This window comes from Paramisgurnus dabryanus, chromosome 19 (assembly GCF_030506205.2).
Source record: "Paramisgurnus dabryanus chromosome 19, PD_genome_1.1, whole genome shotgun sequence".
NCBI classification, from domain to species: Eukaryota; Metazoa; Chordata; class Actinopteri; order Cypriniformes; family Cobitidae; genus Paramisgurnus; species Paramisgurnus dabryanus.
The window spans coordinates 27,708,633-27,724,412 of NC_133355.1; the positions used below are offsets into that span (position 1 = coordinate 27,708,633).

Genomic DNA, 15,780 nt, shown 5'->3' on the forward strand with positions numbered 1-15,780 from the left:
GGCGACGCTTAAGCTTAAAAAGCTCACTGGAGCGCCTTTATGTTTCTTTCTTACCAATTTTAAGCCAACTGAGGAACACCCTTATCCCAAGTAATGGTTCGACTACGATGTTCCGGTAACTTTAAACCACGCCGGGTGTTGAAAAGGTGGCCAGTTTCAGGTAAGCTATCTTAGCTTAATGTGCTCGTTCGCCTAAAGTTAGATTTGTGAAGTCCGTTCTACAAATACACTTAAGAGCAGTAACGTTAGTTTATAAAATGCAACTATTTGAATGGTTTTAATTGTCCACCTATATTTTTATATTTACGATAATACAACGAGATATTATAGTCATTGCATTCTTACAGTAGCCCACGTGATTCCTACAAGTTACTGAGATTTCAGATGCTAGTAGGTCAGTTCATTTCTCATTCAGATATTGATAATGACCTATTAAACAACGTATTATTTAACACTGAAGTTAGAGGTTGTGTGTATAATGTTACTGTCTCTTTTTAATGCATCTCTCTCTCACACACTGTTCTGTTTAAGTATGGATGTCATTTATATATTAAGTCTCATGATGCAAGTTTCTTTTAAATACTAACATAAAAATGTTAATGGTTATATTATTTTCACAGATGCATTGATGTGTAGTGATGCAGTGGACAACTGTGAGGATGATACAATCAACATGTTCCTAAACTGTGATGCAGAAACACAATGGGAGGATCAATCCGTCTCTGAACACAACTACACTTTAAAATCACAACTCAACCTGAAGCAACCTACATCTGAACTTGGGAAAACAATGGTGCAGTTTCCCTGACAGGGCTTATCCTGGTCCCAGGCTAAAATGCTTATTTGAGCTACAATAATTTAAAAACACCTTTTACTGACATACCTCAACATATATGAGTGCCATTGTTTTGTCACAAGATGCGCCCCACTCTTGTTTTTTTGTAGGGTTTGTTTGTAAAAACTAAAATGTCCTAATATAATTAAATCCTAGTCCTGTAAACCCTGTCCGAGAAACTGCTTCAATGTGTTGAGCTGGCAGAAATGTACATATCTCTGCTGAGAAACAACCAATCTGTGGTTCAGCTTTACAGAGGGTTGATATTGCATCCATTACACAGTCGCCAAGCACTTTACCAGTACATACACCAACAGCTTCCAGATAAACACTTGGGTTCAGCTCCTGATGACTCCGATAAAGCTGTGTCTTAATTTATTGCAGGGTGGTCTTGCTTAACCTGTTGTAAAGTTACATTAAACCTTTACAATGTGATCAGATGTTGTGCAATTATATTAAACCTTTACTATGTGATCAAATGTTGTGCAATTATATTAAACCTTTACAATGTGATCTGTTGTGCAATTATATTAAACCTTTACAATGTGATCAGATGTCATGCAGTTATATTAAACATTTACTATGTGATCAGATGTAACCTGCCATGCAGTTATATAAACCTTTACAGTGTGATCAGATATTATCTGTAAGGAATTTCTTAAACCATATGTGAGCTTTGTAGATTCCACTTAAAAGGATTTAAGTCTCCTGATTTGAAGAAATAAGTGTTGGTAAGTTTGCAAATGAATTCTATCATGGTACCACATAAAAACGAAATAGTTATTGGACTGGCTTAGGTGCACATTTGCTTTAAAAAAGACGAAATCACTGTGTAAATATTGGTAGACATACTTTTAATAATTTTCAATGCTGCTCCATCAACTCCTGACAGGACAAGGTAATTAAATATGCCAGGTTACTTGCCGCGGCCGCTTCATATCGTCTAACCACGAGACGATTGCTGGGACAATATAAGACTATCCGAGCGTCGTATGAAGTTTTAACCGTGCTCCTAATTTAAAACATTTACAGCAGTAGCAATATTTGTCATTTCGCTAAAGTTATAGTGAACTACAAACAATCTTCTAACCACCGAACTAACCACCGAATGCACTGTGCCATATTAGCAGCGGAAGTCGTTTGACAAAATGCGGAAGAGCGAAGAATTGAAAAGGGGCGTGGCGGAATAAGGTGAATAGACCGTTTCATCGGGCGCACGTGCGGTGCTCGATAAGCGGATGGTCCGAACTTTACTTCCGGTTTCAGTTTTTTTTAATGGTCTGACTAGTTGCTGAAACTGAACTCTTAAACAAATACCTTGTCGAAAATAACAAATGTTTTGGGTTCCTATGTAATCTACATGTTGTTTATTTTGCTTGTTTTATAAATAAATACTTAAAAAGGACTTTGTTGATATTTTTTCTTCGCAGAGTTTACTGGAAGTTACTTGATGACCAGGAAAGCCGCGTGTTTATGTTGTTACTGCTGAAACCGCCTATAGACCTTTTGCGTGTTTGCAAACAGAGATGATGTTTTTTGTGGGCTGAGCCCAACTGGTGGCAGAAAGTGACAGTAGCGGTGTGAAGTGTTTTAGCGTTAAACTGTGATTTTTATGGATCCGGTGTTCTGTCGAAGTCTGTTTCCCCTATGTTTCTCTTTAGTGTAATGTTTCTTATAGCATTTTCACCACGTTACATTTGTTTTTTAGAGAAATTAAAAGTTTAAATGGCTTGGCTACTGATATGTGCATGTATGTAATGTATATGTATTGTTCTTTATTGGTAAATCACTTTTTTTACAGTATGAATTGCTAAAGTACATATAAGAGCAATACTCTTATGTATTCTATATAATATAATTGATTAAATATTTCATAATTTTCCTGTTTTCTATTATTTCTTCCTACAAAAATGTCAGTAGTGGGAAATGTGTTTTTTAACCACAAACCACGTAAACACATTGTATTATACCAAATACACAAAATAACTGTTTTTAGAAATGAAATGCTCTTTAAATATTACTTTCACTTTCACGTGTGCTATTTAATTGACAGTCATATTCTTGATTCGGATAGTTTATTTAATGTTCCTTCCAGCTCTTTTCCTCACAATGTTATCCTTTAAGTTATTAATCCCACTGATATTGCCATTCTTTAATATTTATTTTCTATGAAATGTCCTATCTTTGTTTTTAAAAATTTAGCGTCTTTTCTCTCCAGTACAGTAGGAGGCGCTCTGCAGCTGTTTAGTCCGCCGATAAACCCACTAAAGAAAAAGAAAGGGCTCACGTATGATGTGTTTGTGTATCCTCTGTGTTTTTCTCTCTCGAGTGGTGTAAACAGAGTCTTGTCTCTGTGTATTTTAGTGTTGAGATGTTAATGTTGAGAGATGAGATGTGCTGTAAATCAGTAGGAACTGATCTGTCCATGCTGGATATTGATGATTTCATCACAGAAATCTCTCAGCTGAAGAAAGAGGTGGCGTTACTGGAGGCAAAGCTGAGGGCAAGAGGAGATGAAGGAGAGAAGAGAGAGGTTTGTACAGCTTAAACATCCTTTACATGAATCACTCTGTCTGTTTGACAACATTAAATCATTTATAATCTTACACTGAGTGTGTGTTGTGTTGTCAGGATGTGGATTGTTGTGAATCTTCAGTGTATGTGACTGATGGATGTCTGGATTCAGTGTGGATGAGCAGAGATCAGAGCCGCACACCACAGCCACTGCTGGACTCTAAACTCTCTGAAGAGAAATCCAGACACACACAGGACTCAGAGCTCAGTCTCACTTTACTCTGTTATACTGAGTCAAAGCCCACAGACGCTCAGGACACTACAGTGTGTGACAGTAATCAGGGCTTACAGGATGAGGAATCTACTGATCAAACCTCCACAGAGTCTCTGGATTCTGTCTGTAACGCTGGAGAACAGCAGCAGATCCTGCAGACCACACTGAAGATGTGTTCAGTCAAACTGATCGACTGCACGAACCTGATGATGAAGATTAAAACAGAACCCAAGTCAGATGAATTTGAAGACAATCATAATGATGGACTTGATTTTATTCTTTCAGGTATGTCACATCAATTGTTGTATTTTTAGAATTTTGTAAGTGAACATTTTGTCAGTCACAAACTCACTAACCAAATTACAAAAAACCTTAAAGGACTAAAATCTGAAAGAAATTTAGAAAATATATAAACTTTTTGAGATACGGGCATGTAGGCTTTTAAAAAGACAGACAAAAAGTGCTTTGTCTCATTCTAGAGGTGTCACCTTGTCATGCAACAAGGATTGTAAATGTCGTTGTACAAATAAACAATAGTCCATTTGACTCCTCTCTAATGGATTACTCATTTTTAGTTAGGGCTGCATGATAAATCACATGTGATAGTCACGCACATCTTGTCAGTAAAGTCGGTTGCTTGATTAATAGGAACCGGCGTTACTGACAAGATGCACATTACAATCAGTATCATTAAGATTTTAACAGTATTACTACTCTTACCAATACTGCTTATTAGGGGTGTTACGAGATCAAAATGTCATGAGAAGTGAAATGCAGTCTTGTGATATCAGCAGTGGCAAAGCCTTTTTTAAGTTTGTGAAAATGAAAGTAAAAATAACAATTGCGAGTTTGCTGGCGCCCTCTGCAGGCATTTGCTATAATGCTAGTTTTTATGTAACTCTAGGTCGCGGGGTCCCCCTACAGTTGGGAAACAGTATTTATCTTCTACTACTGTCGTAAAATCTGTCATGGTTACATGAGGGGATACACGTGCGAAACCCACAAACTCTGCATATATTTCGGCATATTATATATTGAATTATATGACATGGTTATACAATATATACACTATATACAATATAATTTCCATGGGTTTTTTTTTTCAAACGCCAAAAGTTCATGTAGCTCACGTTTACAAGCCAGCGTTATTATAGTAGCCTATTGTCTACTGTTTTACAGAATGGATATGCCAATAAAATTTTTGTGTTGTAAATCAATGTTTGTGTGGTAGGTAATAGCCATATATGGTCAATATTATAATAACAAGCTACCATAGATGAATCTGCAAAGTTGAAAAATCGATTTGCATTATAGCCTGAGGCCAGACACTTTCACCAGAAAAATAAATAAACAAACATGATTATAAGCCGGCAGTCATCAGGCTAGTTTGCCTAAAAGATTAATTTGTCCGTCTAAAAATGTATTATTTACTTGCATCTTTTTTAACAACAACAACAGCAAAAACTGCCTGGATCAGCAAAGAACAAATACCCAAATAAACATCTGTAAATTTACTGCTTTACCACGAGATGAAAAAAGCTGCAGGAGGCAAAGGGTCGTTGCACTGTTTATTTTGGTAAGGTAGGTACGCGATATGTTTGTATTGAGATGGATTCAGATAAACAAATATGATTATCAGCCGGCAGTCATCAGGCTAGTTAGCCTAAAAGATTAATTTGTCCATCTAATAATGTATTATTTACTTGCAAGAATGTAGCCCCTACCAAACTCGTAGACGCGATTTAGACTTAAGCCCTATTCGGACGGGATTAGTTTTACAGGGGGACCTCTGAGAAAACCGTGCTCCTCAGAGGTCCTCTGTGTTTTTAATCCCATCCGAATCGGCTATGTCTGTGTTTTTCTCTGACGACCTCCGTAAGAATTCCAGAGCAATTTACCTACTGTTTTTCGCCGAACTCAGAGGTCCTCTGAGAAATTTAATCCCGTCCGGATGCAAATGTCTGTGTTTGCTCGCAATATCTTTTAAAAACGCGGTTCGTTTCGTGTTTTGGCCAACGTGATCTGCCGTAAGGTCTTACTAATGCGCGTTGTATTTCCTGAGTCCTCTTCATTCAGATATGGATGTTTTAACGCATTCGGCAAAATAAAATAATTAAATCAAGACGAGCTGAATATCAAACACTGTTAAGACTGGCCACTGTAATATCATTAACGTTATAAGAAACTCCGTTCAAAGTTCTTCAACTCCGGAATGGTAATGTTAATTAATAAAGATAATAAATTGTTATTAATCATTATTTCTAAATTTCTTTGGGTTTATTCTAAGCAGACAGTTATATAAAACATGTAGGATAACGTTACTTTGGTAGGATTTGTATATTTTATTTTGATTTGTTAAAATTAAATTAATAAATTACATTCTGTCATAATTTTACATTTAAAGCAAAATATTAAACATTACAAACACGCGTATCCAGAGCACGTGCTCTTCTGCAACGCCCAAATGCATGAAACAGACACTCCCATCTCTGGAATAGCCTGCATCATTTTAATCCCGTCCGAATCGGTACATAAAAACACAGACTTCCTGGGGGACACGTTGAAACTCAAACGTTGTTTGGAAAACTAATCCCGTCCGAATAGTGCTATAGGCTTATAATAATAATAAAAATTATTTGCTCCTCTACTAGCATTGCTTGATTCATGAAGAGAAATGGAGGACCAGATAGCTTACGTAACATAGTCAGGCAGACAACAAATTACTTTAAAGCAACACCAAAGAGTTTTTTTTACCATAAAATAACGCTTCCAAAAAAGTTTCAGTGGTTCATCCACTCAAAACAGGGTGAATGGCACTTTCACATTCGCTTTGCAGCCCTCTATCGGCCAAAACCGCACTAAAGAAGTTTCCAACCGTCGGGTAGTGGTCCTGTAGTCCGAGTGAATACTACAAAAACTTGCTTTACGGCAGACCTACAATCCAATCAGAGCCAGCTATGCCTCAGTATTTATGACAGTGGGTAATGGACAATTGCGCTTCTAACCTGTAGGGGGAGCAAAGAGCCAAAACTCTTTGGTGTTGCTTTAATACTTACTAGTCTAACAGCATGACGGCTAAGTCAGCATCGGTCGGGAAGCCCTCCGCCTCCTTTAGCTCACGTCAGTGAGCGAACGCTGTACCAATGTTTATCCTCGTATCCTTGCCTTTAATTTTGTCACACTTTTTGTGCTCTGGTTACTACCCGCACCCTGAAGTTCCGTAGTGCCAGTAAAAGCGATAACAGTGCCCGTCAGGCTATGGCAGTGATTCCCAACCAGGGGTACGCGTACCCCAGGGGGTACGTGAAGAGTTTCCAGGGGGTACGCGAAAAGATTTAGATTTTGCTGTGATCTCATTTACTTTTAATAAAAATGTCTTTCGTTTGTCCAGTCATTGACCTAAGATTGATTTTTGTGAGGAAAGCATTGTAAAAAGGACTACTTTAAATGTAATTTTAATCTTATCATTAATATTATTCACCCGTCGTGAGTAAATGCCCTGCATGCTCCAAAACGCAATAGCGATGGCCAACTCAAGAACATCTGACTATTTTCAAGGAACCTGAGTAGTTTCTAAAGACACAAAATGTATTAACTATAAATAATGTTCAAATAATGATATTCATTCCCGCTGCCTTTGCATTTTCAAATGATGCAGAAAAATATTTGCATTGTTTTTGGCTAACATATTTGATGTCTTTTGTATTTATAGTGAATGTCTTAACACATTTTATTTCTCTTTATATTTGAACATAATTATTTAACTTATTTGCACATTTTAATTATCAGTAACTTAAATTAAGATTTTAGTAAATTTAGGGCATTTACTAAAAAGGACGTTAGAGCTCAATTCCAAACTTGCGACAATTTGCGTGCGATTTACTACAAAGGCGCAAATAAAATACAAAGGCACAATAATGACATAAGCACATTTTCTTAATGACCATTGCAATCTACTAAGAGCTCCGCAAATTAGTGCAGGGTCGCAAATAAGAGAACTCCGCAGGACATCGCAATGAAAATGCGGACTGTGGAGTGTGAAATTCCAGCTAAGTAAAAGTACACTAAGAACCGGAGGACGAAAGATGAAGGGTTAAAAGAAGTTTTGAAATACCTGATTTAACTTCTCCTCGTTACTTCTCTTTTCTCCAGCAAATTAAACATAGCATGGCAAATTATATATATTTAAAAAAAAAGTATGTTCCTCTGGCGAAATGTAATATTATCCTCCCATTAATGTTCCTTCTAAAAGGAAAACTTTCACAAATGCATATGCAATAAGGCCGCAAAAATAACACCTTTTCAGAGCTAAATATCTACTGCGTGTCTTTAGTAAGTTCAGTCGTTATTTAACGCCAAAATCATGGTTTGCGCAAGCCGTTAATAAATCTGGGCCTTAAAGGGGTCATATGATGAAATATTTTAATTTGTAAAATAAATCTTTGGCTTTACCAGAGTCCGTATGTGAAGTTTTATCTCAAAAAACCCTATAGATAATTAATTATAGTATGTCAAAATTGCCATTTTGTAGGCCTGAGCAAAATGTGCCATTTTTGGGTGTGTCTTTTAAAATGCAAATGAGCTGATAAAATGCAAACACTGATCGCAATGATAGTGGTTTGTTGAAATAAACATGCTTCATCAGTCAGTGCTTTTTACTTTAATGTTTAAAATGAATGAATTAATTAATATTACTAATTATTTGTCTTTAAAACACAACTTTGGTTAAGTTTCGATGAAGGGGTACTTGAGCCTTACTGATAGGGCTGTGGGGGTACTTAGGGCTAAAAAGGTTGGGAACCACTGGGCTATGGCATACGTGTCATTCAACCTATTGTAAGTCAATGTACCATCAAGGGTCTTGGAAATATATTATGAAGTAGGGGTGGGCGATAAACCGGTAGACAAAATTAACCGGTAGAAATTTGTCAACCGGTAGAGATTTTGGACTATCGTTTCTATCGAGGTTACGTGCCCACGTCACGCACCTGTGCGTGTGGTCGCGAAAACGTAACGTTTGTACACGTATTTAAGCACTGCAGTTTTAAAACAAGTTATTTTAAGCCATTGAAACACAGACAACAGATCTGTATGCGTGCGTTCTTTCTGTGTGTCAGGAGCGGACAAGTCGCGCAACCGCTGCTCTTTCTGTCTGTGAGGAGCGCGCAAGTCGTGCGACCTCTGCTTATTAAGCTCGTGAGCATTTTTCCCGCTTTATTGGCCTTAAATACACATATGCGTCAAAATTCCCGTCTTTGCAAGCATCATCATAAATACGACCAGTAAGGTCTTAAGAGAAAGTAAACAGCTAAAAGAGAAAGCGCATGTGTAACCGTGTATTGGATCCGGACTTTGGTCTTAAAGGGGAAGTTACCTAATTTTGCTCCTGTCTGTCAGTCGTGTTAATCAAACAGCATTGAGAAAAAAATCTCTCACTCCTGATTAAATCACTTTTCTACCTTAAATAAAAATATATATAGGCCTATACATACATGCATAATTATTTATTATCATTCTTATTGACTGTGTATCTTCAGAGAGCTTGAGTTTTGTTTGTTTTTATCTTCTTTCTATGCTTGTATATGTTTTTTGTGAGAATTATGAACATTTCTATGGTATTAAAGATTTAAACCTTATTAAAACATAAAAAAACTCTACCGTGATACATATCGTTATCATGATATAAAATTAATCCTATCGTGACAGAAGATTTTGGTCATATCGCCCACCCCTATTATGAAGGTTGAAAAACTACTTGGTGTTGCTTTAAAGGCAGGGTATCTGATTAATGCTAACTTCAGCCTACTAGCACTGAAATCACAATTCCACCCTCCATTCAAATCGCCATTCAAAGCCACGGCTCAGTACAAAGTGAATAATATTACCAAAATTACGGATTTTAAATTAGAATTAGATACTAGGGGTGTGACGAGACACTTAATCCACAATACGAGACGAGACACGAGATTGGGTTCACGAGACTGGGTTCACGAGACGAGACGATATTTTTACACTTTTTAAGAAATCCTCAATGATAAAATAAATGAATAAGATACTGAAATCACGTCATTTTTAGAAGTTTTAACTAATCAAGGACTGTCCCTAACAATTATTTTGCTAACTGATAATGAAGTAATTTGTTATTTTGGGGTAATAAAAATAGACCAAAGTGAGTAATAGCCTTTAAAATTACATAATAACGAAGGTTCAAATAAAGTATTAAAACCAAGTTACCTTAAACAACATTACATTAACAAACCAATTACATTTGTGGTCTATAAATATAAAGCATTATGTATGTATTATAACAAATGCCTGCAGGGGGCGATAGTGGACTTGTCTCGAGGACGTTCTCTTCACTTTCACTTTAGACGGAGAGAAACGCTTATTTTTAGCCAAACAATGTTTAAACCAATTTGAATATTTAATATATGTCCATTTCTTTACAATAGAAATGATACAGCCACCGTCATTTTTGAGCAAGAACATGCATACATTAAATCATGTAATCTCTGTGTGAGGGTTTAATCCGCTGAGACTTCACATCTGACACTGATCAACAGACAAACACAACGCGTCTCAGACCTCACGCGAGTTCACAAATGAACATTATTGGAAACCCAAACAAAAAGGCAGACGCTGTAAAAGACAAATGTAATGCATGCACTGTAAAAGGTTCTAAAAGAAAGCTGCATCCTCCGGAGGTTGCTTAATTATGCAGGCTGCATACGTCATCAAGGTTTATTTCAGTTTATTATCTGAGCATTACATTCGCAAGTCGTGAGCATATTACAAGTTGCGATTAACTAAATAATTAGTAAACTTTATAATTGTTAATATTCTCTAATAAGACGGTCTTTAAAAGTAAATGCAGTTTAAAAATGCGACCTCCGAAGGATGCAGTCTTTTATTTGAGAAACGGCCAGCATTTCACCTCCACAAGAAATCACACATATCGCACGAGATCTCGTCACACCCCTATTAGATACAGCGCATTTTTGGGTGTATAGACTAGTGATGCAACAATACACTTAGTTCACGGTTCAATACAATGTTCGGTTCTTGTCCACGGTTTTCGGATCGGTTCTGATGCCTTGGCCTATTAAAGTGTTTTTTAATTATTCTATGCTTAGGTAACAGGAACATTGAGATGTTAAGAAGACAAAATACTGGTTTTAATTGCAGTTCTCTTTATTTTATGTAAATGCAAAAATCATCTTACATATTTCTAGTGTATTGATACAATAATATAAGATATGATTAAATAGATATATAAAAATGATATCCTATTCAAACTGGGGAACATGTGAATTCATTACATTACATAAATTGGGCATTTTATATTCTGTACTTAGTAAATTAAAATTTACATTGTAAATGAAGGCTATACCGTACTGCACTACTGTTAAATCCAACATCATGCTGTCTGTGCATCTTGGAGAATAGCGCGGACGCGATTTACACCGCTAGTGGGCACGTGCACCACACAACCAAAATGAGAGAAAGAGACGTGGTCCACCGTCCCTGTTTGAAGGACATGGGCGGATTGACCATCTGGCAATTCTGGCAAATGCCAGAGGGGTCGGGCCATTTTTATGTGGGCGGTGAGATTTTTTCCACAAATAGAGAGGTTACGTGGACGCAGTAGCAAACTGGTTATCTGGAGCACCGAGAGTTTTCCCTGTGGGCCGTTTTGCTTTAATGCACGTAGGTTATAGAGTAATGACAATAATGATTACAGCACTGTGTTTTTTATTTGGACCCACTTGTAAACACACAGTCGCTTAGTGCAGCGATCTAACAACGCACATCAGTGTCAAATTGTTGACAAATCAAATATTAAAGTTTCTGTTCACAGAAGCCGAGGTGAACGACTTCCTGCCAATTGAAGTACACAACTTTTTTTACAAGAATTTTAAGTTTTAAGTCTGTGTTTCTTAAGACAAACGCGAATTCCAGCCAATCATATTACAGAGCTGAGAAGCATTCCAACCAATTAAATGAAAGAAGGCGGGAGTTTATGTTCACTACGTTTGAGCGTTTGTATAGTGGTTTACACATGAATGCATATGGTTTATTTTACAGAAAATGCGTCCTTATATAAAAGAATACAGATAATTAGCAAACCCAGGGATGCAAACTACTTAACTTTAGGTGAATTTTGCCATTTTAATTTAAAAATACAATTTCGATTATTCACCATTTCTGCAGTGACTGTCAGTCAAGCAAATAGAAACAAGAGATGTTATAGCATACAGTATAAGATAAAGTATGAATGTGTGTATATTGTGGATTAAATAAGAAAGGAAAAATTTGTGAGAGGCTAGAACTGTTATCACATACAATACAATGGCTTTACCTAATATGATTTATATTTTATATTTAGTATTTAATAAATAATTGTTAAATGTAGTACAGAGTCTGTAGTCTATCGCACAAAGAAGACCCCCTCGGTGTTGCGGCAAACCCTTCCACCTTAACTAACACTGGGAACACCCTGTGTTGTTCTTTAAAAAGATTTATTTCGTTTTGTGGCTCCTGTGCAGGTTGTCAATTCAGGAGGAAAGATTATTTGCCTCTGTTGAGCGCATGTGAACGTGCTGATGACATATGGGGCCCTATCTTGCACCCAGCGCAATTGACCTTGTCAGTGACGCATGTATCATTCGTATTTTGCACCGGGGCACAGCGGGTTTTTCCCTCCACAGACGCACGTCGGCAAACTAGGGAATGAACTAGCGCTCCCTGGGCGGTTCAGCGCAAAAAAAGAGGCGTGTTCCGGCGCAAACCATCCCTGATGCTATTTTGCAGTTTCAAAAAACAATTGCGCCACTGACCAGAAAAAAAAAGTTTTAAGTCAGTGGCGCGTTGCGCGTTGTTCATTATGCTATTTTAAGGGCGCATGCTTGACCATAATGTATAGCGTGCACAACGCGCACACACTTTGCTTATCTAATCTACACAGATGCAACAGTTATTTTTGCAAATCATAAATTGTTACACTTAAAAATATTAATACACGAGATAAGGGGAATCATAGTGGTGAGCATTGTGGTGATAGTTTTTATTTATTGTGTGGCTGCGTTAAAAAATTCTCATGCAAATAACGATTAAAATATTTTCATAAGTTTGTTGTGTGGCTGTATTACGTTTATTTATGTAAATAATAATTACAATGTTTTCAAACCTTAATGTATATGAACTTGATTTGTAAGAGTACTTTGGGGTTGGACCTTGCTTGCATTTCTTGGGTCCGATTTCAAAGCCCCCAAACCCTTTCAGCAGTGAGGGTGGACGCAGCGATGTCCTCTGCTGGCGTCAGGTCATGTGTGGAGGCAGATCCACCTCCCGTTACACGGCGTGCCCGATTTATGCTGGCAAGCTTGGGATTCCCCCGTCTCCTGACATCATTGTAGCGCTTCGCGCAACGACGGGGATGCCAGCTGATGAGACTGTGGCTATTTCCTCCCACACCTGTTTAACCGACGCTGATTTGGGCGGGTTTCTCCTATCCCCATACAAAACAACTTCTCTGTCTTTGACTGCTCTTACAAGAACCTGGGTCTCCTCTGCAATGAACCGCTCCTGGCGTGCGCCTGGTAAATCCGTCATAATAATAGCAACCCGTCATGGAACTTGCGCCCTTGCGTTTAAAGGGAATGTTGGATAGCGTTCTGATTGGTTTATTTGACGTTACGCCCAAACCACACCTATGAATAATGAACTTCAGACCAACCCCTTATTGATTTGCGCCCGGCGCAAGAGTTATTTCTCACGCCGGGAAAATAGCAACAGCGCCCAAGATCCGCCCACAAACTCACTTGCGCGTTGCGCTTCGGACTTGCGTTTCAGATCGTTAAAATAGGGCCCATGATGTCTGCGTGAACAGGCTGCGCACAGTGGCATGCAAATTACGTTCACAGAAAAGAAGCAAATATAGCATTGCGTCCAAGTATTGAGTTCGGTCGGAGTTCAATGATTATTTAAAAATTTTGATGCGTACGTTTCCAAAATTTGATTTATTTTATGTGCAAGGACTCTGCATTAATAACAGCACTGACAGCTGTCTTCTGTCTCTGTGTGAATATATAAATATAAACAGAATCTCAATTAATCCTTTGTGTAAATGAGAGTAAAAAGGGAATTTAATTGGATCGTTTTTCTTTCAGATGTGAAGAGTGAGTCATGTTGTGATGGAGAAACGTCCTCAACATCAGAAGATCGACTGACAGCACAAACTCTTTCCTGCATCACCTGTGGAAAGACATTCAGCTCACAGAGACATTTAGAGAGACATGAGAGAAAACACACAGAACAGAAACTCAGCTTTACTACCTTACAAGAGAAGAAACTTCATCATTCAAAAGAGCACGGAGAGAAGAAGAAGTTGTTGTTTCACTGTGAGCAGTGTGGGTTGAATCTTTTTTCAACAGTGTTTAATATTAAAGCTCACATGAGGACACACAGTGGTGAAAAGTCTTTCTACTGCACTGAATGTGGCAAATACTTCAGCACCAAACAAAGTCTTGTTATTCACCAGAGAATTCACACAGGAGAAAAACCATACGAGTGTCCTCACTGTGAGAAGAGATTTAGACAAAAAGGTGATGTGAATACACACATGCGTTTACACACCAGTGAGAGACCGTATCAGTGCAGGGAATGTAACAAAACATTTAGGGATTCAGCTTCATTAAAATCACACCAGAATATTCACTCTGAAGAGAAACGCTATCAATGTTCACACTGTGATAAACATTTCCGTCATAAATCTTGTCTAATTGTCCATGAAAGACTTCACACTGGAGTGAAACCTTACGTCTGCCCTCACTGTGGAAAGAGCTTCACTAATTTATCTCATTGCAGCGTTCATCAGAGGTCTCACACTGGAGAGAAACCTTATCACTGTAATGTGTGTGGGAAGAGTTTTAATCAACGTGACAATTTTGTAAAGCACCAGAGAGTTCATACAGGTGAAAAACCTTACAAGTGCTCTCAGTGTGAGAAGACATTTACTCAGTCAGGTGCCTTAAAAGCCCATGAGAGAATTCACACTGGAGAGAAACCTTACGTCTGCTCTCATTGTGGAAGGAGCTTCTCTACTCTATCTCAAGTCAGAGTTCATCAAAGACTTCACACTGGAGAGAAACCTCATCACTGTAATGTTTGTGGGAAGAGTTTCATTCAACGTGACGGTTTACTAAAGCACCAGAGAACTCATACAGGTGAAAAAAACTTACAAATGCTCCCAGTGTGACAAGATATTACTCAGTCAGGTCACTTAAAAATCCATGAGAGAATTCACACTGAAGAGAAACCCTACGTCTGCTTTGACTGTGGAGAGAGATTTCCTTTTATTAAGACATTTTCAGACTCATAAAAAGAAACATACAAAGGAACAAACTACACTGAAATCATCATAGCATTCTGTTTATTAGTGAACTTTAATGCTGATTGAAAGCAAAAAACATTGTGTGTAATGCATGCAGTGAATGTGGTTGTGTGTTTTGGAGGGAAACCATAAGATATTGAAGAATAAATTAAATGTTCTAACTTTGTTCAGCAGTTTGTTTACATGATTGACTTCTAAGTATGAGTTTTTTATCTAACTTCAGATAAAAGTATTAGGTTCGTGTAAATGTACAAGGCACATAATGATCCAGTTTTAAAGTCGCCATGCAATTGAAATGAAAAACTGTAATTTGTTTTGGAATATTGTGGAATTTTTACCAATGATTTATCTGTGAGCTTCATTATTTAAAAAAAAATGTATGTGCCCTCATAATCTTTATTCAAAAACTCAAATCTCCTACCCCTCTCAAAATGATCTCTCCTTTCCCCTGGGCTATATTCAGCCTATACACTGTAAAAAAATATGTATGTAATGTCTGTGACGTCACTCATAGGTTTTTGAAGAGCTTTTTTAATTATAGTTCTAAACATAGGTTCGAGAGGAGCCTAAACATTCAGGTCTGTCAATCATCATTATGGGCGTATATAAGGCAGCCTTCCAGCCTCCGGGTCCAGCTGCAGTTTTTCCGGCATTTGGCCCCGCCCGTTCCCGGAATCACGTCTCCGCATGACGAGCTCCAGCACTCCGATCAACTGGGAAATATTTTTAACACCACTGCCGCAGCAGTATTTAGTCCCGCTCTCA

General features: G+C 37.7%; 1 protein-coding gene across 1 annotated transcript; it reads left to right on the plus strand.

The window, feature by feature from the left end:
• The first annotated feature begins 3,104 nt into the window (after positions 1-3,104).
• On the plus strand, positions 3,105-15,376 carry LOC135785166 (uncharacterized). Its single transcript, XM_065294583.2, has 3 exons — positions 3,105-3,368; positions 3,467-3,908; positions 13,793-15,376. Exons 1-3 carry the CDS (start codon positions 3,207-3,209, stop codon positions 14,878-14,880), a joined length of 1,692 nt encoding a protein of 563 aa, XP_065150655.1. The 5' UTR covers positions 3,105-3,206; the 3' UTR covers positions 14,881-15,376.
• Positions 15,377-15,780: the final 404 nt, after the last annotated feature.